Consider the following 24,832-nt stretch of genomic DNA (forward strand, 5'->3'; position numbering starts at 1 on the left):
GATGTAAGTTTCTCTCAGACAAGCAAGTTACCTTCAGTAACGCCTTATCTGATAGAAACTATATCCAGCTGCAGATTTCTTACCGGCCCACCAATCCTCCCTGCTCTGCAAAAGGATTTCTGGGGACAGGGCTTTTTATCCTTTCAGGGCCCTAGTTTTCCACAACAGTGGTCAGTGTTTTTCATGGCTCTACACTTCTGGCTTGGAAAGTCGTGAAAAGAAACGGACGTCAGTGCATCTCTGTGGCGCCTATGTAAGTGCTACAGACGTCACTTCTGGCGTAGTTGACACAGACAACTACTGGCGCGCAGGAACACTACTCTTGTAAAATCTTCCAGATCCTGCCTGTCTCCTGGGAAAAATTTAAAGTAAGGAATCTGCAGCTATATATAGTCTCTACGAGATAAGGTGTTAATGAAGATCAGTAACTTGTTCAACGAGACAATCTATCAAATGTTTCCTGAATTTTCTTGTTTATAGGAGGAATGTGTTCCAGATTGGTACTCATTTAGCAGCCTTTGACTCATTTGTACTCATGATTTGCACAAATACCAAAAAAATTAAACCTCTTAGTTAGGATATTGAACTGCATACACTCGGATAGCAGACTGAAGCAACATTTAGAGACATTTGAAATCTCTCACCTGCTAATATGTCATTTGGAAAAATATATAATAGAAGTTCATGTTAAAAGCATGGCAACAACTCAGAAGCAGCACAGATACATTTACAGTTATATGAAACAATACAACATTTATGCTCTATTTTCAGCCTCAAGGAAAAAACAGAAGAAAAGTGATGATAAAGCATGGGAATGTGAAGAGCGATCTAGAAGAGGCTCTGGTGACCATAGGAAGGGTGGAAATGAAGGTAGAAGGAGCAGATATCGAGAACAAAGCTCAGAAGATTCTGAAATGGAAGAATCGCCTCCTCCTGCTTTCAGTGATGGTAAGACCTCTACGATGAATATTGTCCCATTCATGGGGAACAAGCAAAGTGTCCCTGTGGATTTGAACAGCTCACTTAAGGCATTCTTTGTCTGATGGGACTAATCTGTATATTTTGACATTACCTTCTGCACTGACAAGACTTGGTATAATTAAATATAATTTTTTCTTCTGGGTTGGGAGAAATAGCCATTCTTTTCATGCTTGACTTCCACATTGGTGGATAGCTGGAAGATGCAAAATAACATGTTGAGTTCAAAAGCATACGTTTAAAAAAATACAGCCCCCCCCTCCCCCCAGAAAAAAAACCTGTGTAAAATGTCCACAAATATGCATTTAATTCTGCAGAGGAGTTGGAGTTCTTATTTTCCTTATTGCATTGAATAAAGTGAGTGCACCACCTTTGATCGCTCATCTCTCCAGTTGCTTGAGTATTCCATCAAGTGCCAGGCATGGAGGGTCAGACTAGACTATTCAGATTGGAGCAGGATCAAGAATGATTTGCAGATGACTGGAACCAACCTGAGGAGGCATGATGTTCAGAATAATGGTGGAAAGGGATGTAGCCCTAACTAATTACCATGAGCTGAGAGTATTTCAAACATTCCATCTATTACTTATCCATTATCACCTCATTAGTGCTACCTGTGGTTCATGTGGGCAAAGAGCATTTTGGGCTCACCGGTGACCTTCAGCACAAGAGATGTCATTTGCCACAGCGCACCTTTGGAGTTTGGGTATGCCACTCTTTTCTTACCTCCACGACTGGCTGAAATGAAAGGCATGCCCCAGGCAGTTGTCTGCCATCTCCTAACATCGATGGGGCTCACATTTTTTAATGCGCTGAAGTCACACCTGATTCCTTTGCAGACGCCTCCATTCACCAGAGCCATTCTGAATAGGGTATGGTTTCATGTTTTCCCACAGTGTGTCTTGGACATTTGATCTAAGATCCTCATGCTTCAGCCTTTCTCCTGGATGTTTGTGGCTGATGCTTTTGGGAATGCTGGCCGCAGGCTTGGTTACCCCCACTTTTGCCTGCTGTCAGTATGGTTTGACTGTTTTCACTGGGATCCTGCTAAGGAGGACCCCCTTGATTGTGCTCTCTCCCTCTAACTTTTGTTTGCTTTGCACACCCCACAGTTGGCATATGGTGCCCCCATATAAGCTCCTTGTATATGGTACTTAGGTACCCAGGGCATTGGGGCACCAGGGTTCCCCATGGGCTTCACCATGTATTGTGCTACCCATGGGAGCCCATGCAAAATGTCAGCAGGCCTGCCATTGCAGCCTGCATGAAAAAGTGCATGCAGCCTTTCACTACAGGTCACTGCACCAGGTCACTGTAAGTCACCTGTTGTAGGAGGCTGGCCTGGCTTATAGTGGGTACCTTGTGGTACTTACACTTTGGCCCAGGTCCAGTTAGCCCTTATTAGTAGAATAGAAGTGTTTCTAGCAGCTTAGGCTGTTAAAGGTAGCTATAGCTGAGCAGCTTAGGCTGAACCTGGAGACATGCAAAGCTCCTACTATACCACTTATATCATATAGCACTTTTATCATAAGAAAACACAATACTCAGAGTTACTAAAAATAAAGGTACTTAATTTTAGTGACAATATGCCAAAAGTATCTGAGGATACCCTCACTTAGTGGGTAAGTAATATAAAGAAATTATATGTACACAAACCAAAATCAGGTAGGTAACAGTAAGAAAAGTAGTGCAAACAATGTAGAATCACAATAGGATGCAATAGGTAGGAATAGGCCTAGGGGCAACACAAACCATATAGTCCAACAGTGGAATGCGAACCACAAATGGACCCCAGGCCTATGGCAGGTTGTAGAGGGTCGTTGGGACTGTGAGAAAACACTAAGGGTGAGGGGGTGGGGGGGCAGGAGCCCAGTAAACCCCGGATGAAGGTGCAAAAGGGCTGCCTCTGGGTGGAAGAAGCCGAAGATTCTGCGACAACTGAAGGTGCCAGGAACTTCTCCTTTGGTCAGAAGACGTCCCACTGCGTTCTGGAGGATGCAGAGTTGTTTCCAGGCAGAAAGACTGCAAACAAGCCTTGCTAGCTGCAAGAGTCGCGTTTGAGGATTTTGGGTGCTGCTGGGTCCCAGGAAGGACCAGGACGTCCCCCCGTGGAGAAGACAGAGGGGGTGCTCAGCAACTCGGAGACACCCCCCCCCCTCCAACACACAGAAGCAGGCAGCACCAGCAGAAGTACCAGAACAGGCACTTAGAAGATCTGAGGATAGCAGTCGACTCAGAGTCACAAAGGAGGGTCCCACGACGTCGGAGTCCAACTCAGCGAGTTGGGCAATCCAGGACGGAGTGTTGGGGACCCAGGCTAGGCTGTGCACAAAGGAAGTCTTGGAAAAGTGTACAGAAGCCCGAGCAGCTGCAGATCACGCAGTACACAGGATTACTGTCTGGCGTGGGGAGGCAAGGACTTACACCCACCAAATGTGGACAGAAGGGCCACTGGACTGTGGGAGACAGTTGGACCCAGCTCCTGTGATCCAGGGACCACACTCGTTAGGATGAGAGGGGACCCAGAGGACCTGTGATGCAGAAGTTTGGTACCTGCATTAGGGGGAAGATTCCATCGACCCACTGGAGATTTCTTCTTGGCTTCCAGTGCAAGGTGAAGGCAGACAGCGCTCAGATCATGCAATACCAGGAAACAGTTGAGAAAGCCGTCAGAATGAGGCGCTACAATGTTGCGGGGGATCCCTGAACCGGTGTAGACTGGCTTATGCAGAGAGGGCACCATCTGTGCCCATCAAAGCATTCCCAGAGGCTGGGGGAGGCTACTCCTCCCCAGACCTTCACATCTATTTCCAAATGGAGAGGGTTTAACACCCTCTCTCAAAGGAATTTTTTTGTTCTGCCTTCCTGGGACCAGGCTGCCCAGAAAAATGCACTGACGACTTTTGAAAACTCTAAAAATTCCTATCTCAAAACACCTGATTCTGGTGATCTTGGTGTCTAAATTTATATAGAAGTAGATGTTATTTTTATAAATTATTGTACGATTTCTTTGAGTGTTTCTCACTTACTGCCTGTGTGTGTGCCTTACATGCTTAGCACTACCCTCTGATGCGCCTAACTGCATGCCCACACTACCACAAAAGAGCTTTTGGGATATCATTTATGGCTCTGTGATACTGTTGTGGTTGCATGGACTTTCTGCACAGTGTACCTCTTTTTGGTCCACTATAAAGAGAGACAGCTTCCTATTTCACTCCAGAAGAAAGGATTGAGTTGCACTGCAATTTTTGCCACTGCGTCTCCCACTGCTACTTTGCAGCTCTACCTCAGCCTCTCCTCCAGTCATGCTTCCTGGTTAGCGCTTTGCAGGCCCTCCACTCCATAACTTTGCGGCACTCAGGTGGAGCCGTACAAACCAAGCCAGTTTCCAGGTGACGCTCGAGTCCCCTGGCTTTACGGTGTTGGGGCTGCAGGATGGGGCCTTTATTCTGCCCAGTCTGCCGGTCTGTGTAGCTTTGCAGTCCGCCTGTCCTTTCTGGGAATGACCATAATTTGGGTGCTGTTACTCTCAGGCTCCAAGCAGACCATCACAGGTCAGCCTCGGCCCCTAGGAGAAAATCTTGTACCAGCAAGAGGATGAATATGCCAAAAGATGCCTGCTATTTTTGCCTTCCCCATGTTTTCCCTATTTAAGTGCCTATGTGTCCCGGTCATTTGACCCCCCTGATGAGTTATTTAACCTTTTTTCTGTGACATTTAGCCTGTACAGCTGTTTTATCACAGCTGAAGTAGGGACCCTGCCCCCCCCCCCCCGTTTGACTCAGTACCTCAAAGTCGAGATTTCAGCTAAGGACTTGTCCCTGATGGGTGGGCATCAACTAGAAGCTACCCCTGTTTGGAGCTTTCTGTGAGCAGTTTAAAGAAATTGTCAACACTGTTACGTATGCTTCTCGTTTTCACCGAGCCATTCTTGGATGTGTGCAGTAGTCCCTTAACTTACGCTTGGGTTAGTTCCTACGATCCTTGCATGGTCGAAGGATAGGACTGGGTGGGTGCTTGTGGAAGGAAGGAGATTGAAGGAAGTCAGATTTGATGACTGTCTGAGGAAGTTGTTAGATGGTCAGAAGTTATAAATACGCTGTCCCATTGATGGAATCAGATGAAAGTAGTGGCACTGAGGGAACAAAGTTCCTGATGGCTGAATCGTTTTGCAGCTTAAATCTTTTCTGGATTCACATGCTGTGCATTGTTCTGCCATCTTGTGTGTGGGTGCATAATAGTCTCTCTTTGGTGTTAAACCACTCCTTACGTGACGTGAGATGTCCCAGAAATCCATCAATGCTATCACCATCTTCAGATTCATGTTTCCGTGGTTGAGTCTGGAAGCCTAAGGGAGAGCCTAAGAAAGAATGAATTGCACAAAAGGAAGACAGCTTTCCACCAAAAATTATCGTCAAGGGAGGAGGGCTAGTGATGACTGGTAAAGATGTCAAAAAGCACTGGGGAAGTCAGAGAGGAGAAAATTGACTCACTGAGTCCACATGATCATAGAATGAGAAAGGGGCATGGAACATAACCCCTTTAGGTTTTGCCCAAGTGCCCTCACAAGTACGCCCAGAAAGACTTGCAAAAGGTCTAACATCTGCCTTCCAAAGGACCACACCGTTGAGGTCTGCGTGCAGAGAATTCTTGCCCAAGCACTTCACTTCAGAAACAGAGGTCGGCGCACTACTCATTGACATCGCCACAGTGGAAGCAGAAGTCTCTAAAGAAACTCAAACTATATATAGTAGCAAGGGCATTTTGGAGAAAGAAGCCCAAGGAGGAGTACTGGACCTCAAAGTAGGGATCGTGTACGATACTAGTAAGGGACATAGAAATCAGAGGGAAGAGACCAAGCAGAAGGAAATTTCCATCTGGGAGGGGACACACTTGAGCAGAAAGCTTTAGACTCAAAAAGGCCAACAGTACCCCCCGAAATTATCTAGCAAGAGGGCAGGGGGAAGCCCAAGGAACCAAGACCAGGTTCCCTGATCAAGGCTAACCCTCAAAACCTGCTTCAACATCAAGAGAGGATTAAGTGCATGGGAGGGAGATGTCAAAAGGCAGTTTGAGATGCCTTTGGAAAATCAGCAACTATAGTGGTGGATAGCCCTCCTAAACAGATCTGCCCACCAGCATTGGATTGACATGGAGGAGCTCATGGAACACCTGTCAGAGGAGTACAAGAAGAGAGCAAGCGCAATGTTGCAGGAGGGCAAGATGGTTGCCAATATATGCTTCAGGTCTTGGCTGGATGCAGCAGACACTGCCAGTAGTCGGCTCTCCATTGGATTCAAGCTAGCCTGGCTGATGAAGGGTGATACCCTGAAACCAGTCCCAGGATGCTTGTTTCTGGTCCATGGAGGACCTAGCTTGGCAGTTTCTTGGTCCTGGGGGTCAGGGCAGTCCTCTGAGGCTTCAGAGGTCGGTGGTCCATGTTGGATGTGTCGCTGGTTGCAGGTTTCTGAGTCAGGCCGGTAGGGCTGGGGCCAAAGCAGTTGTCATCTTCCGTCTTCTCTGCAGGGCTTGTAGGTCAGCAGTCCTTCCTGTTTCTTCAGGTTGCAGGAATCTGATTTCCTGGGTTCTGGGGTGCCCCTAAATACTAAATTTAGGGGGGTGCTTAGGTCTGGGAGGGCAGTAGCCAATGGCTACTGTCCTTGAGGGTGGCTTCACCCTCTTTGAGCCTCCTCCCTGTGGGGAGGGGGCACATCCCTAATCCTATTGGGGGGAATCCTCCAAAACTGAGATGGAGGATTTCTAAAGGCATGGGTCACCTCAGCTCAGGGCACCTTAGGGGCTGTCCTGACTGGTGGGTGACTCCTCCTTGTTTTTCTCATTATCTCCTCCAGCCTCTCCGCCAAAAGTGGGGGCAGTGGCCGGAGGGGCAGACATCTCCACTAGCTGGGATGCCCTGGGGCGCTGTAACAAAGTGGGTGAGCATTGAGGCTCACCGCCAGGTGTTACAGTTCCTACAGGGGGAGGCGTGAAGCACCTCCACCCAGTGCAGGCTTTGTTCCTAGCCCCAGAGTGACAAAGGCACTCTCCTCATGTAGCCAGCAACTCGTCTGGTTGTAGCATGCATGCAGAATCTGGTCAGCCCCACACTTGAAGTCTGATTGGTATTCAAGGGGCATCTCTAAGATGCCCTTCTGGGTACATGTTACAATAAATTGCACACTGGCATTAGTGTGCATTTATTGTGCTGAGAAGTTTCATACCAAACTTCCTAGATTTCAGTGTAGCCATTATGGAACTGTGGAGTTCGTGTTTGACAAACTCCCAGACCATATACTCTTATGGCTACCCTGCACTTACAATGTCTAAGGTTTTGCTTAGACACTGTAGGGGCATAGTGCTCATGCACATATGCCCTCACCTATGGTATAGTGCACCCTGCCTTAGGGCTGTAAGGCCTGCTAGAGGGGTGACTTACCTATGCCACAGGCAATGTGAGGTTGGCATTAGTCACTTTCTCCCCACCAGCACATACAAGCTGTGAGGCAGTGTGCATTTGCTGAGTGAGGAGTCCCCAGGGTGGCATAAGACATGCTGCAGCCCTTAGAGACCTTCCCTGGCATCAGGGCCCTTGGTACCAGGGTTACCAGTTACAAGGGACTTATCTGAGTGCCAGGGCTGTGCCAATTGTGGAAACAAAGGTACAGTTTAGAGAAAGAACACTGGTGCTGGGGCCTGGTTAGCAGGGTCCCAGCACACTTTCAATCAAAACTTAGCATCAGCAAAGGCAAAATAGTCAGGAGCCATTTACTTACACCGCTCATATTGTCTTATGATGTACAGGGAGATCCTCCATTCCAGCCTGCCATCTGAGCATCTCTACCGGACTACTAGGTTATCTGTTATGCTACCTGAACCCACCAGGTGACTACATAAACATCCTAGAGGATTACAAATGTCTTTCCACCAGCTGATCATATGCTTTCAAGAGGAGAGGGAACTTGCATGATCTGCCTTCAGAAAATGTGCTTAGAGTGTCTCCCGCTTTCTCCTCTTCCCCAGCCACTGCAGGGAAGCAGCCCTTGTTTGCCTCATTTGAACACTCCGCTTGCTGGAGGACCATCGATTCAGATCTTTGGGTTATGCTATTGTGGGAAATAAGAACCCCCCCCCCCCCCCCCCAACCAGATGTTGTGCTGCAAGACCATTTGCACATACTTCAGCAAGAAATGCAAGCCTTACTCCTAAAGGGCACAGTTGGTTCCAGAGCAGAAAAGGGGTCAGGGATGCTAATCTTGGTAATTGAATCTAAAAAAAAAGGACCGTGGTCTTCAGCGGATCCCTGACCTTGGGGTCTTAAATTGGTTTCTCAGATATTACAAATTCTAAATGCTGTCCCTTACTCTGCTAGTGCTGGAAGCAGAAGACTGGATGATGTTGGTCTACCTGCAGGGTGCCTACTTCCAAATCCCTGTCTTGCAGGAAGTACCTTTGCTTCACAGTCTGGTCTGAAGACTACCAGTTTGCAGCCATTCCATTTGGCCTCACTTCTGCACCTTGTCTTCACAAAGGTAATGATGGTGGTTGCAGCCCATTTCACACAGACAGTAATAACAGTATTTCCTTACCTGGTTGACTTGCTCATCAAGGCCAGATCGCCACAAATGGTGTCTCACCACCTAGTTGTTCCTTGACCTGGACTTTTCGACCAACTCACACCTAGTGCTCCCAAAATGCCTTGCTCATTTGGGACAGTACTGAACAACACATTGAATCGAGCCTTTCCTCCTCCTCAGGTGATACAAGTAATTCAGGCTATAATACCAGTTTTCCGGAGGAAATGCCAGTCATGACGTTTTTTTGCCTGCTTGGTCTGATAACCTGCCTTCTGGGAGTCACCCATGCACAAAGACCATCCAGTGGTGCCTCCGTAGGCAGTGGTCACATCACTTTGGAAATTTGCAAGCCTGTATGAAGATCTCCAGGGGCACTTTAGCCGATCTGCTGTGGTGGATTGTGAGCAGCATCCTTTCTCAAGTGGAGAAGTTGTTTCACCCTTTTCCAGGGGTAGCGGCGTTGATCACGGATGCCTTCACTATAGGGAGGGGAGCCCACCTGATAAAACTGTGTAAGGAAATGCCTACTTGGCATGGTTATCCCCCTGACTTTTTTGCCTTTGCTGATGCCAAGTTATGATTTGAAAGTGTGCTGAGGCCTGCTAACCAGGCCCCAGCACCAGTGTGCTTTCCCTAAAACTGTACCTTTGTGTCCACAATTGGCACACCCTGGCATCCAGGTAAGTCCCTTCTAACTGGTACCCCTGGTACCAAGGGCCCTAATGCCAGGGAAGGTCTCAAAGGGCTGCAGCATGTCTTATGCCACCCTGGGGACCCCTCACTCAGCACATGCACACTGCTTGCCAGCTTGTGTGTGCTGATGGGGGGAGAAAATGACTAAGTCGACATGGCACTCCCCTCAGGGTGACATGCCAACCTCACACTGCCTATGGCATAGGTAAGTCACCCCTTTAGCAGGCCTTACATCCCTAAGGCAGGGTGCACTATACCACAGGTGAGGGCATATGTGCATGGGCACTATGCCCCTACAGTGTCTAAGCAAAACCTTAGACATTGTAAGTGCAGGGTAGCCATAAGAGTATATGGTCTGGGAGTCTGTCATACACGAACTCCACAGCACCATAATGGCTACACTGAAAACTGGGAAGTTTGGTATCAAACTTCTCAGCACAATAAATGCACACTGATGCCAGTGTACATTTTATTGTGAAATACACCCAGAGGGCATACCCGACTTCCAGTGTGGGCTGACTAGTTTTGCCAGCCTGCCACACACCAGACATGTTGCTGGCCACATGGGGAGAGTGCCTTTGTCACTCTGTGGCTAGTAACAAAGCCTGTCCTGGGTGGAGGTGCTTGTCACCTCCCCCTGCAGGAACTGTAACACCTGGTAGTGAACCTCAAAGGCTCACCCCCTTTGTTACAGCGCCACAGGGCATCCCAGCTAGTGGAGATGCCCGCCCCCTCCGGCCACGGCCCCACTTTTGGCGGCAAGGCCGGAGGAGATAATGATAAAAACAAGGAGTCGTCGCTGGCCAGTCAGGACAATCCCTAAGGTGAGATGGAGGATTCCCCCAATAGGATTAGGGATGTGGGATGTGCCTCTCTCCCCTCAGGGAGGCACAAAGAGGGTGTAGCCACCCTCAGGGCTAGTAGCCATTGGCTACTAACCCCCCAGACCTAAACACACCCCTAAATTGAGTACTTAGGGGCCCCCAGAACCAAGCAAGATAGATTCCTGCAACCTGAAGACGAAGAAGGACTGCTGACCTGAAGCCCTGCAGAGAAGACGGAGACACCAACTGCTTTGGCACCAGCCCTACCGTCCTGTCTCCCCACTTCAAGAAAAACTGCAACAGCGACGCGTCCCCCAGGGTCCAGTGACCTCTGAAGCCTCAGAGGACTACCCTGCATCTAAAAGGACCAAGAACTCCCGAGGACAGCGGCCCTGTTCCACAAAGACTGAAACTTTGCAACAAAGAAGCATCTTTTAAAGACCACACTTTTCCTGCCGGAAGTGTGAGACTTTCCACTGTGCACCCGACTCCCCCGGCTCGACCTGCAGAAAACCAACACTACAGGGAGGACTTTCCGGTGCCTGCGAGCCCGTGAGTAGCTTGAGTTGACCCCCCTGAGCCCTCACAGCGACGCCTGTAGAGGTAATCCCAAGGCTTCCCCTGACCGCGACTGCCTGCTTCAAAGAACCCGACGCCTGGTAAAGACACTGCACCCGCAGCCCCCAGGACCTGAAGGATCCGACCTCCAGTGCAGAAGCGACCCCCCCCAAGTGGCACTCTCCCTTGCCCAGGTGGTGGCTTCCCCGAGGAGCCCCCCCCTTACCTGCCTACCTGCATCGCTGGAGAGACCCCTGGGTCTCCCATTGAAACCTATTGCAAACCCGACGCCTGTTTGCACACTGCACCCGGCCGCCCCTGTGCCGCTGAGGGTGTACTTTTTGTTCTGACTTGTCGTGTCCAAGTTCTCGAGGCTTTCCTCTCGTAGGCCCTGATTTTTATGGTTAATACAGCCATGATTTGGTACATCAGGCAAGGGGAAATAAGGTCTCATCTCCTCTGGCCCCATGTCAGTCCCTAGTATATGGTACCCAGGTGCCAAGGGCATTGGGTTAAGAGGGGATCCTCATGGACTGCAGAATGTATTTTCCACCTATGGGGAGCCCATGCAAAGTTGTCTGCAGGCCTTCCAGTGCATTCACCCTTTTTCACTACTGGTCACTGCACCAGGTCTCTAAGTCACCCCTATGGCAGGCCCTCCTAGCCCAGAGGGCAGGGTGCAAATACCTGTGTATGAGGGCACCCCTGCATGAGCAGAGGTGCCCCCACGAACTGCAGTTCCATTTTCCTGGACTTTGTGAGTGCTGGGATGCCATTTTATGCGTGTACTCGACATAGGTCACTACCTATGTCCAGTACACGCGAGGGGTAGGAGAAGGGGCAGGGGGGAGAGGAGGAGGAGGTGGTAACACCCTTTCCCCCTCCTTTTTAGAAATAGGTGTTATGTGGCTTGGGAGAGGTAGCCTCCCCAAGCCACTGGTATACTTTATAGTGCCCTCTGTGCATAAACCAGACTGCACCGGTTCAGGGACCCCCAGTGCATGCTCTGGAGCAAAACAGGACAATGGAAAGGGGACTGACCACTCCCCTGTCCATCACCACCCCGGGGTGGTGCCAAGAATTCCTCCAGAGAGTCCCTGGTTTTTGCCATCTTAAATCCAATGTTGGCAGGGACCTCTGGGAGCATCTGAGTGGCCAGGTCAGGCAGGTGACGTCAGATCCCCCTTCTGATAGGTGTTCACCTGGATAGGTGCCCAATCCCCTTTTCAGGGCTATTTAGGGTCTCTCTCTTGCGTGGGGTCCTCAGATTTGGCTTGCACGATTCCCGCAGGACTCTGCAACCTCTACTTCTACTTGACTTCTAGCCACTTGAACTGCAACTGGACCCTCCAGGAACTGACAGTCTGCATCCACGATGAAGACTCTGTTTGCAACCTTGTTTCCAAGCCTCCTTCCAGCTTCTGCAACATTTCCCTGGCTGTGCATCCTCTGAGGGCCAAAGTCTGCATGAGAAGGCAGAAGGAATCTCCCTTGGAGTGAAAGAGTCACTCCCCTGCATCCGCAGGCACCAAATGCAAGAACATCATCTCCTCTCATACTGAGATGTGTGGGTCCTGCATCACGGATGGTGGTCCAGAATAGTCCTCTTGGTCATCTGTGTCAGCTGTCCAACTTTGGTGGAGGTAAACCCTTGCCTTCCCACGCAGGACAGTACTCCCGTGCACTATCTCCTGAACGTACCAAGGCTTTTTTGCATCTCCTCCAAGGGATCTTTAGGCTCTGTGTAGCCTCAGCCCCCAGCACTCTTTCCTGAGACGCACAGCCCTCTGCATGCTTCTCCTGCGGCGTGGGATACTTCTCAGTTGTGCTGTGTGAGCTCCTCTGACTCATGGTTCCTCATCCAGTGGGTCTCCTATGGGGACTGGTTCTTCTTCTTTGGACTCTTTTTTCCATGCCACTGACCGACTCCAATGATCCATCTGGTGTGGGACGTCAACTACATCCTTCAGGAATTCTTCACCTGTTCCAGGGTTGCATTCCTAACTGTCCTTCTCCTAGCGTCGACCAACTCCTGCATCCACAGGTGGGTGGGTAGTAGCTCCTACTCCTTCTGGACTCATCTGGACTTGGTCCCCTTCTTCCACTGGTCTTCCTCTTCAGGAATCCACCGCTGGTTTCTTGCAGTTTTGTCTGGATGTTGCATTTTCGTCATTATCTTCCTTTTGGGTGGTTTGCGGAAAATCTAGTTATTTACTCTTCCTCTTGGTCGCTAGGGGGCACTGTGGTACTAACCTTTGGGGTTTCCTAGTTCCCCCCAGCTCTCCTCTACACATTGCACTTACCTAGGTGGAGGGGGTCCTGCATTCGCATTTCACTTTTTTAGTATATTGTTTGGGCTCCCCCTAGGGTCACTATTGTCTTATTGCATTTGCACTATTTACTATCACTTTCTATGCCTAGTTCTGATAACTAGTGTGTACATATTTAGTGTGCTTACTTACCTCCTATTGGAGGGTTGCTTATCTAGTGTTTTGGTACTGTGACTATAATAAAGACCCTATATTTTCGTAACACTGAGTGTTTTCTTTCGTGTGTGTAAGTGCTGTCTGACTACAGTGTTCTTGCATGAGCTTTGCACGTCTCCTAGGCGAGCCTTGGCCGCTAATCCACAGCTTCCTCTAGAGAGCCTGGCTTTTAGACACTGCCGACATTACACTGATAGGGGGTTAACCCTGACCTTGTATAAGGTGTAAGTATCTCAGGTACCCACCAGGCCAACTTCCTACTGATGAAAACTGCACTTATCTTTATTAAAGTTGGTTTCATCTGTTTGCCTCAAAGGCGTGGAAAAACGTGGCTGGTAACTGCTGTCAGCACTCAAACGAGGTGGGGGGGGTTCTGGCTCTATTGACATCTTACGGTGCCACCTGCGGCACCATTATGGAGTGAGCCTCCCCTACCAGCTTGGGAGAGTTATAGAAAAGTTTTTGGATCCAAACTCTGATCCAAACCCATCTTTCTGTATCATTTTAAAAAAGTTTTTTGTTTTTTTTCCCCACCATTTAATGTTTAAATATTCCACACAAGTGTGTATAGATAATTTTTTTGATTTTAGTTTATATCCCTGATGGGTGCCTGGCGTTATAATTATTTTCCCTATCTATAAGCGCAGTTATCAATAAAGTATATCTTCTTTAACTTTATAAACTTTACTTCTCCCAAGGTAAGTAAATCCTGGAATAATGTCAATTTATACCAGGCTCCTTGAGAGACTGGCAATGGCGGTCTAATTTCTTACAAGTTTTATTGATTAGTAGTAAGTACATTCAACATATGAACTAAAGGATCTAGTTTTGGGGCCCTGGCGGGCCCTTAATATATTTCAGTGTATTGACAGACTGTCTTCTCATCAGTGCTTCAATTCCCAAACTTGTTTGGTCAGTAGTTTGTTCGTTGGGAAGCTTCCTTTCCCTCCAAAGATTCCGATTTCCAAATGTTTTCCATTGGGGATATTGTAAGGGGTTGCAAAAGGAGTAGGAGGAAATCATTGCTGCTCCTGCTGGTTCGGCCTCTTCTTGCAGGTTGACAGGGCAGTGGCAGCAAGTCTAGAGACCCAATAGCTCTGCACTCTTCATCCTCCCAGCCCATGGGATTAAATATCATATAGCAGCTTACTACCTGTGGGTGTTTTGATTAGTGGGGAAGCTGTGCAGGCACAGCTGAAACCTGCGCCTTATAAACCAGATACCACCCACCCTCCTCTGTGATGCCCGACATGGTCCACGTATGGCATCCCTTGGAGTTCCTTTGCTGTCGGTCATCTAAACGTAGGAGCGGGGTTTGGAAAAGCTATATTGTGGTGAAATGTGTTAGGCCCATGCTGATGTATTTATGCTGCTGCCTTGACCAGGGGAGCTGACAGAGGTGAAGATGCTCTTGCTCACTGTGACGGAGCACACTCAAACCATTTGCTTGACCCTGGTGAGTACCATGCTGGTAGATGGCCTCTGTGTGGGCAAGTGAATGGACACTCTGCCCCCTTTCTCCTGTATAGACGTCTCCCTTTCTTTGCTACTGTCGGCAATGATTAGGATCCTGAGGTGGCAGTTCTTACTGTGTTTTTTAGTCCTAAAATGATGGTTGTAGGAAATTGGACTTCTTTGTTGACGTTTCCACGCTTTTTGCCCCCTTTAAAACCACTAGATGCTGGTTTTCGACTTGGTGCACTGAGGCCTTCTAATCAGACCTCAGTAACAGTGCTCTTTCCCTTAAAAGAAGATATGTCTGATTGCTTTACAAATGGCTCAGAACTTTAGCACGCCTGCAAGTCCCTAGTAAATAGCTTGTTAGGGTGCAAACCCTGAGGAAAACCACAACATAGCACACAGTATATGCCATGCCAAAATCACTGCAAACGCACATACTTTGCATAAGTTAGCCATCTAGTGTTTGGCTCGGAGTGTTACAATTTTTCTTTTTTCTTTGAAGAAGCTTTTTCGAGTCACAAGATCGAGTGACCCCTCCTCTTAGTGATAGTGCGCATGGTCTGATTCGGACGTGATTCCTCTCGGTCCAGTGAATCTTGATTTGGTAATTCAAAACTTATTCTACTCTTTGTATAATATCGTCGTATTGTTTTTGATCATGTTTCCATCTATGCTCTATCAGATATAGACCGTCTGGATCGGTTTTCATGCCCTTACAAGGGCAACACCCTTTAAGGGCCTACTTCCATGTGAGTCTGATGGAACAAACTCAGTTTCGATTCTGTCTTCGGTGTCACTGTAAATTTCTGTACACCGATCAGCATTCTGTGTGCAATCTTCCCCAGACCATCAAGAAGACAATTGCGACGCCTGTAGATCTTTTAGATCTAAGAAGACTCTTCGGGACCATAGAGCTCATCATCTCAAGATGGTGTTGAAATCAACGGTGAAGAATATGCCCAAGAAGTTCGGCAAGGGGCAGTCTTTTCTGTCCAAGACTCCGAAAAACATTCAGATGACGACAGCCATTACGTGCCTATGACACAGTACGGGAGTACAACTTCCCCATCACACCACACAAAAATGACTAAAAAAAGACTCCAGCACTGGTCGTCGATCCTCCACTGCCTTCGGGCCATGGTCGGATTTGAAAAAAAAAGTCTGGATGACCAACCTTCGGGTTCGGTACCAAGACTTAAGACTAAAGTGCATTCGTCTTGGACCAAACAGACTCCTACACCAGTCTCGGAGTCGAGACGAAAATCCGAAGGCACATCTTCAGAGCCAAAAAGGATTACACCATCTTCGGAGCCGGTACTTTTGGTTCTACCAAAACATAAAATTTTGGAGTCCAAAGCCATAGGTCGTAAAACTACTTCTACTCAGGAGTCCACAGACATTCAACCTATTTTGGAGGTAATGGAAGCCAAACAAAGAAAGATACTTATTCAGAAGGACACAGGAAGAATAATTGCCTCCCCTCCAATGTCCTTTAAAAGGAAATTGACTTTTAGAGACACTTCAAAGGATGCACCTCCATCAAAGAAAGTCTTCAAGCACAAACAGCAGGGAGAGACTTCAACACAGGAACAGCCTTCACCAACACATTCTCCTGTTTCTCCGTCCACACCACCTCCATCCCCCACATATGAGGCACAGTTATCACCACATACATCCTCAATTTCACCAAATGAGGTTAATTTTAGTGATGATCCAGAGGACAGAGATCCATGGGATACATATGACTCGGATCCCATTTACCAAATGACTCTCAATTATATTGTGCCAGAACCTCACCACCAAAAGACACTACAGCATATAATCAAGTAGTGGCTAGAGCTGCAGCATACCATAATGTGCAAATGCACACTAATCACATAGAGCTGAATTTTCTGTTTGCCACATAGAACATTAACGCATAAGCAATACAAATGTCTTCCTATGCTCCCAGCATGCTCAAGAGCATGTTAAAGCTATGATTATCACTCCTAGAGTGGACAAAAAAATATAAACCGGCACCCTCAGACCCTGTGTTTATAAGAGCTCAACTACCTCCTGATTCCATTGTAGTTAGTGCAGCGAGGAAAAGGGCTAACACTCAGTCCACAGGAGATGCCCCTCCTCCTGATAAGGAAAGTAGGAAAATAAATGCAGCTGGGAAAAGGGTGGCCTCACAAGCTGCAATTCACTGGAGGATAGCCAATTCACAAGCTCTTTTGGCTAGATATGACAGAGCACACTGGGACGAAATAGAAGAGCTGTTACAATACCTCCCTCCAGAACACCAAAAAGGGGACATACTAGTTAATGAAGGGCAAGCAATAGCTAACAGTGCTATTAGATCAGCTATGGATGCAGCTGATACAGCAGCTAGATCAGTTAACACCAGTGTGCTTATTAGGAGACATGCCTGGTTAAAATGTTCAGGTTTGAAACCTGGGATACAGCAGGCAGTTTTTAAGCATGCCCTTTAAATAAACAGCATTTATTTGGCCTTGAGGTGGACTCAGTAATAGACAAACTTAAAAAAAGATTCAGAAACAGCTAAGGCCATGGGGGCTTTGTATACCACACCCTCCAGGGGTACTTTTCATAGACCACAATTTAAAGGGGGTTTCAAACCATCCGCTGCGGAAACAGCAACCACTCATCAAAAACTATCCCCACAGTTCTACACTACAGGATCATTTATGGGCTCCAATAGAGGATCCAACAGTAGAGGAAGAGGTTAACCCTCCACATCCAGCGGTTCCTCACAATCAAACAGTGAGTTTCTCACCATCCCCACAGAGTACACACCTCCTGTGGGGGAACACTTTTAAATTTCTATCCACAATGGCACAACATCACTGCAGATCAGTGGGTTCTGTCAGTTATCTAACATGGTTACTGTCTGTAACTCACTTCCACTCCACCAAACATTCTACCTCGTTCACACAAAAAACTCAGGACCATCTCATTCTATTAAAACAAGAAGTACAATCACTTCTACTCAAAGGAGCAATAGAGGTTGCAGCTGTAGCTCAACAACGGAAAGGAGTGTATTCTCTATATTTTTACCAAAATAGGATGATGTACTCAGACCAATTCTCAGACCTCTCAATCAGTATATCCTCTCAGAGCATTTCCACATGGTCACTCTCAAAGATATCATTCCCCTACTACAAAAACAGGGCTACATGTCAGCATTAGATCTAAAAGATGCTTACTTCCACAGTCCTATACATCCAGCACATCGCAAATACCCAAGATTTGCGATAGCAGGCCAGCATTACCAGTTCTAAGTGCTACCTTTTGGAGTAACAGCACCAAGTGTATTCACCAAATGCTTTGCAGTGGTTGCAGCATACCTCAGAAGGCAACATATACATGTATTTCCCTTTCTGGACGACTGGCTCATAAAAGCCAGCACCATTCAAACCTATCAACAGCACACACAATCGATACCCTATACAGTCTAGGGTTCACAATCAATTACCAAAAATCTAATCTCCAGCCAGCGCAAATACAACCGTATCTGGGAGCAATTCTGAACACTCAGTATAAGAGTACCCAAACCCACAGAGAATTCAAGCTTTCCACAATCTCATATCACAGCTACAGTTCAGTCAGACTTACACATTAAGGTTTATTATGAAACAGTTTGGAATGATGGCATCGTGCATAGCAGTAGTACCCAATGCACATTTAAATATGACACCCCTATAACAGTGTCTCTCGCAACAGTGGTCTCAGGCACAGGGTCAACTTCACGATCTAGTGTTTTGGACCGCCAGACTTACAACTCTCTACAATGGTGGAGTCACACCAACTTATCAAAATGGTGAACATTTCAGGATCCTGTGCCAAAGACCATGATCACCCCCAATGCATCAATGACAGGTTGGAGAGCTCATCTGAAAAATCTTGCGATACAGAGAGAATGGGACTCAGTCCAGCAGACTTACCACATAAACCACTTGGAATTGCAAGCAGTGTTCCTAGTACTCAAAGCATTCCAGCCACAGACCACGCACAAGACTGTTTTAATAAGAACAGACATGAGAACAATGTATCATCTGCAAAAATGGTGAAGGGTGTGGGAGTGGTAACGCATTCATCCCAATTGTTACTTCTAGCGCAGACAAGTTGGAAATGGGGAATTCACAATCTCATTCAACTACTAGCAGACTATATCCCAGGGATACACAACCAACTAGCGGACCTCCTAAGCAGGATACAGCAACAAATACACAAATGAGAGATTCACCCACAAGTAATTCAACAGTACTTTCATATGTGGGGAACACCAGACATAGACCCTATCACAACAAGCAAAAATGCAAAATGCCCAAACTTCGCATGCAGGTACCCACACCCTCGATCTAAGGGCAATGCACTATGAATCAGTTGGTCAGAGATTTGCTTATGCTTCCCCCCCCCCTCCCACTAATTCCATTTCTGGTCAACACGGTACGTCACACCTCCCTCACTATGATACTCATAGCTCCCACGTGGGCACGTTCACACTGGTACACAACACGGTTTGATCTATCTGTAGTACCGCATCACCAGCTCCCAAACAGAGCAGACCTATTAACTCAAAACAAAGGTCAGATCAGGCATCCCAATCTCAGCATGCTCAACCTAGCGATTTGGCTCCTGAGGTCATAGTTTGGATATCTACAGCTTCCCTCATAATGTATGGACATTCTAAAGGAAACATGTAAGCCTACAACCAGACAGTGCTATGCAGCTAAATAGCAAGACTTTGTATATTACTGTCAACCCAAAACCATTGATCCTCTTAAAGCATTGGTACAGGATATTATGTTTGCTTAACTTACAAAAAACAAATCTTGCATATTCATCTATTAAAATTAATTTAACAGCAATATCAGCGTACCTCCAAAACAGACAGCATAACTCTGTTTAGAATTCCTGTCATAAAAGCTTTTATGGAAGGCATTGGGTTACGCCACCTAGGGCGCCACCAGCTCCTGCCTGGAATCTTAACATTGTGCTCACAAGGCTTATGGGTCCACCATTTGAACCCATGCATTCTTGCGCTCTTCAATTTATTTCTCTCATTGAAAGTTGCTTTTCTGGTAGCAATTACTTCCTTAAGGAGAGTTTGTGAAATTCAAGCATTCACTTTAGAAGAACCTTACTTCCAAATTCACAAACACAAAATAGTACGTAGGACAAATCCAAAATTTCTACCCAAAGTGGTTTCACCTTTTCACATCAGTCAATCAGTGGAATTGCCAGTTTTTTTTCCACAGTCCGATTCAGTTGCTGAAAGAGTTCCTCACTCTTTACCTGAAAACAGCGCTCATGTATTATTTAGACAGAACAAAAGATTTTAGAAAATTCTAAACAACTTTTTGTGGCTTTTCAATAGCCTCATAAGGATCATCCTATTTCAAAACCAGGACTGGCCAGATAGATAGTAAAATGTATTCAAACTTGCTATCTTAAAGCTAAAAGGCAACTATTTGTAACTCCTAAAGCACAGTCTACTAGAAAGAAATGAGCTTTAATTACATTCTTAGGAAATTTACCAGTGGCAGACATATGCAAAGCAGCCACATGGTCCACACCACACACATTTACTAAACACTACTGTGTGGCTGTGCTATCTCTCCAACAAGCAAATGTTGGTCAAGCAGTGCATAAAACACTATTTCAAACTACTCAACTCCTGCAGGCTAGCCGCCGCTTATTTTAGGAGGGATCTGCTTTTCAGTCTATACAAAACATGTGTATCTGCAGCTACACATGCTATCAAACGATAAATGTCACCCAGTGTACATCTGTTCGTGGCATGTAGTGCTGCAGATTCACATGCGCCCTTCCTCCTCCCCGGAAGCTTGTAGCCGTTGGTGTACTTTCTAATGTAAATATGTTTATACATTGCATGGGCATCTTCTTTATTTACTATATATACATACACACTTCTTCACTCCTTACTTCACCCTCCTGCAGTGGAAGTTGTAGGTAACCAAAATGTGATTTCAAGAGCCATATTGCAAGATTGAGTGTGCTGGGATTTCGGTGTCTGATTTGGCCTCTCCCTTTAGTCACTGCTCTGTTTGGCAGCTTGTGATGTGGTACCACAAACAGATCCACTAGTGTGGGGTATCTATGTTGACAGGCCCATGTGGGAGCTTTGGGAATCGTAGTGAGTGAGGTTTGTTTGATCTTTATTATCAGAAATGGAAGGAGTGGGAGAGGTAGAAAAGCGTAAACAAATATCCCTGACCAGTTCATCCATAAGGCATTGCCCTTGGATTGGGGGTTCTGGGTACCTGGATGCGAAGCTTTGGCATTTTGAGTTTTCTTTTGTGGTGAAAAAATCTAACAAAGGACTCAATGCCCATGTACAGTATCACCTAGAGGAGGAGTCACTTGATCTTGTGACTCAAAAAAACAACTTGTAACACTCTGAGCCCAACACTAGATTGCAGACCTATGCATAGCATGTGAATCTACAGCACTACATGCCATGAACAGATTTCTACAGGGTAACATTTCCCATATATATATATATATATATGTTCGATGGCATGTGTAGCTGCAGATACACATGATGTGCACAGTCCGCCGTCTGGTGTTGGGCTCGGAGTGTTACAAGTTGTTTTTCTTCGAAGAAGTCTTTTCGAGTCACGAGACCGAGGGACTCCTCCCACTTCGATTCCATTGCGCATGGGCGTCGACTCCATCTTAGATTGTTTTTTTTCCGCCATCGGGTTCGGACGTGTTCCTTTTCGCTCCGTGTTTCGGGTCGGAAAGTTAGTTAGAATCTCGGAAAAAAACGTCGGTATTGTTTGCGTTCGGTATCGGGTTAGTTAGAACAAATCAACACCGAATTTTGAAGAGCTCCGGTGGCCCTTCGGGGTTTTTTCGATCCCCCGTCGGGGCCTGGTCGGCCCGGCCACGTGTGACTTCAAGGCTCATGGAACGGACCCCATTCCGCTTCTGCCCAAAATGCCATCACAAGTGTCCTTATACGGATCACCATCTGGTCTGTAACTTGTGCTTGTCCCCCGAGCACAAGGAGGATACTTGTGAAGCCTGTTGAGTGTTTCGGTCGAGGAAGACGCTGAGAGACCGAAGAGCCAGGAGACTACAAATGGCGTCCACGCCGACAGGTCAAGATCGTTTCGAGGAGGAAGAAGCTTTCTCCGTCCACGAGTCGGATTTGGAAGAACTCGACGCCGAAGAAACAACCAAAACCGTGAGTAAGACGTCGAAAATCAAGACTCGCGAGAAGTCTACAAAAGCCCAGGGGACGCCACCGCCAACAGGCCATGGCTTAACCCGAAAAATAGGTGACCCATCCAAGGCACCGAAAAAGGGCATGCTGGTGTCTAAGTCATCCGACTCCGGTCAAGATACCGCCACACAGCAACCTCGGAGCCGAGACAGCGGCTCCGAGAAACTTCGGCAGAGAGACAGCGGCACCGAAGAATTTCGGCACCGAGACACCACGCCGAAAACAAAGAAGGTTTCTTCGGAGCCTAAAAAGACTTCCGAAAAGGTTTCGGTTCCGAAACAGCCAGCCTCGGAGCCGAAAACGAGTTCCTATACAGAACAAGAAGGATTAACCTCCCAATTACACAGATTTGGAGAAGAGCTTCAAGCTGTAGAGCCTGACTACACGCAAAGAAGGCTTCATATTCATAAGGACACAGGGAAGATAACCACTCTTCCCCCAATCAAAATAAAAAGGAAACTTGCCTTTCAACAAAAGGACAAGCAACCACAAGCGAAGGTGGCAAGGAAAACAACCCCACCACCGTCTCCACCACCATCAATACATGCATCACCAGCAACAACTCCACCACTGATGCACTCACCAGCTCATACCACAATGAGTCAGGATGATCCCGATGCATGGGACCTCTACGATGCTCCAGTGTCTGACAATAGCCCAGACTCTTATCCTACAAAACCATCACCACCTGAGGACAGTACATCCTATACACAGGTGGTCGCAAGGGCAGCCGAGTTTCACAATGTCTCCTTACATTCGGAACCAATTGAGGATGACTTTCTCTTTAACACCCTATCCTCCACCCATAGCCAGTATCAATGCCTTCCCATGCTCCCAGGAATGCTAAGACATTCAAAACAAATTTTTCAGGATCCAGTTAAAGGCAGAGCCATAACTCCAAGGGTGGAGAAAAAATATAAGCCACCGCCCACAGATCCAATATATATTACAACACAACTAACACCAGACTCAGTAGTTGTGGGGGCAGCTCGTAAGAGAGCCAACTCTCATACCTCAGGCGACGCACCACCTCCAGACAAGGAGAGCCGCAAATTTGATGCTGCGGGAAAAAGGGTTGCAGCACAAGCAGCAAATCAGTGGCGTATTGCCAATTCACAAGCACTTTTGGCAAGATACGACAGGGCTCATTGGGATGAAATGCAACATTTCATCGAACACTTACCCAAGGAGTTCCAAAAAAGAGCGCAACAGGTGGTGGAAGAGGGACAAAGTATCTCAAATAATCAGATACGGTCTTCCATGGATGCAGCAGATACAGCTGCAAGGACAATAAACACTGCAGTCACAATACGAAGGCACGCATGGCTGCGCACTTCTGGGTTCAAACCGGAAATCCAGCAGGCTGTGCTCAATATGCCGTTTAATGAACAGCAATTGTTTGGGCCAGAGGTAGACACTGCCATCGAAAAACTCAAAAAGGACACCGATACAGCCAAAGCCATGGGCGCACTCTACTCCCCGCAGAGCAGAGGCACATTTCGGAAAACACCTTTTAGGGAAGGGTTTCGAGGTCAACCCACAGAAACCACAACCTCACAAACCAGGCCTACCTACCAGGGTCAATATCAGAGGGGAGGTTTTCGGGGGCAATTTAGAGGGGGCCAATTCCCAAAAAATAGAGGGAAATTCCAAGGCCCCAAAACCCCTCAAAATAAGCAGTGACTCACAAGTCACACACCCCCATCGCATAACACCTGTGGGGGGAAGACTAAGCCAATTTTACAAACTTTGGGAGGAAATAACAACAGACACTTGGGTCTTAGCAATTATCCAGCATGGTTATTGCATAGAATTTCGCCAATTCCCTCCAAACGTCCCACCGAAAACACACAATATGTCAAAATAACATATAGATCTTCTAGGACTAGAAGTTCAAGCATTGCTACAAAAGGACGCAATAGAATTAGTACCAATTCAACAAAAAAAAACACGAGTTTACTCACTGTACTTTCTAATACCCAAAAAGGACAAAACTCTGAGACCAATACTAGATCTCAGAACACTAAATACCTACATAAAATCAGACCACTTTCACATGGTCACGTTACAAGACGTAATCCCACTGTTCAAACAGCAAGACTACATGACAACCTTAGATCTAAAAGATGCGTATTTCCAAATACCTAAGGTTCGTATTCCAAGGAATACATTACCAATTCAAAGGGTTGCCATTCGGAATAACAACTGCGCCAAGAGTTTTTACAAAATGCCTGGCAGTAGTAGCTGCACATATCAGAAGGCAGCAAATACATGTGTTCCCGTACTTAGACGACTGGTTAATCAAAACCAACACGCTAAACAGTGTTCACAGCACACAAAATATGTCATACAAACCCTTCACAGGCTAGGTTTCTCCATCAACTACGCGAAGTCACACCTTTTGCCGTGTCAAACGCAGCAATACTTAGGAGCGACAATCAACACAGCAAAAGGGATTGCCACTCCAAGTCCACAACGGGTTCAAACATTTCACAAAGTAATACAGGCCATGTATCCAACACAAAAGATACAAGTCAGAATGGTAATGAAACTACTAGGCATGATGTCTTCATGCATAGCCATTGTCCCAAACGCAAGATTGCACATGCAGCCCTTACAACAGTGCCTAGCATCACAATGGTCACAAGCACAGGGTCAACTTCTAGATCTGGTTTTGATAGACCGCCAAACATACATCGTGCTTCTATGGTGGAACAGTACAAATTTAAACCGAGGGCGGCCTTTCCAAGACCCAGTGCCACAATACGTCATAACAGATGCTTCCATGACAGCGTGGGGAGCACACCTCAATCAACACAGCATCCAAGGACAATGGGACATACATCAGAGACAGTTTCACATCAATCACTTGGAAATGTTAGCAGTATTTCTAGCGCTAAAAGCATTTTAACCCATAATAACCCAAAAATACATTCTTGTCAAAACAGACAACATGACAACAATGTATTATCTAAACAAACAAGGAGGGACACACTCGAC

General features: G+C 46.9%; 1 protein-coding gene across 17 annotated transcripts in view; it reads left to right on the forward strand.

Annotated features, from left to right (window-relative positions):
- NIPBL (NIPBL cohesin loading factor) overlaps positions 1–24,832 on the forward strand; it is a 1,341,000-nt gene that overhangs the window by 473,924 nt on the left and 842,244 nt on the right. For all 17 annotated transcript variants that reach the window (XM_069221119.1, XM_069221174.1, XM_069221201.1 and 14 more), the window contains one exon: positions 772–948. In XM_069221119.1, the coding sequence (XP_069077220.1) occupies positions 772–948 (177 nt within the window). The remainder of the gene's footprint in view (positions 1–771; positions 949–24,832) is intronic.

This window comes from Pleurodeles waltl, chromosome 1_1, assembly GCF_031143425.1.
Source record: "Pleurodeles waltl isolate 20211129_DDA chromosome 1_1, aPleWal1.hap1.20221129, whole genome shotgun sequence".
Lineage (NCBI taxonomy): Eukaryota > Metazoa > Chordata > Amphibia > Caudata > Salamandridae > Pleurodeles > Pleurodeles waltl.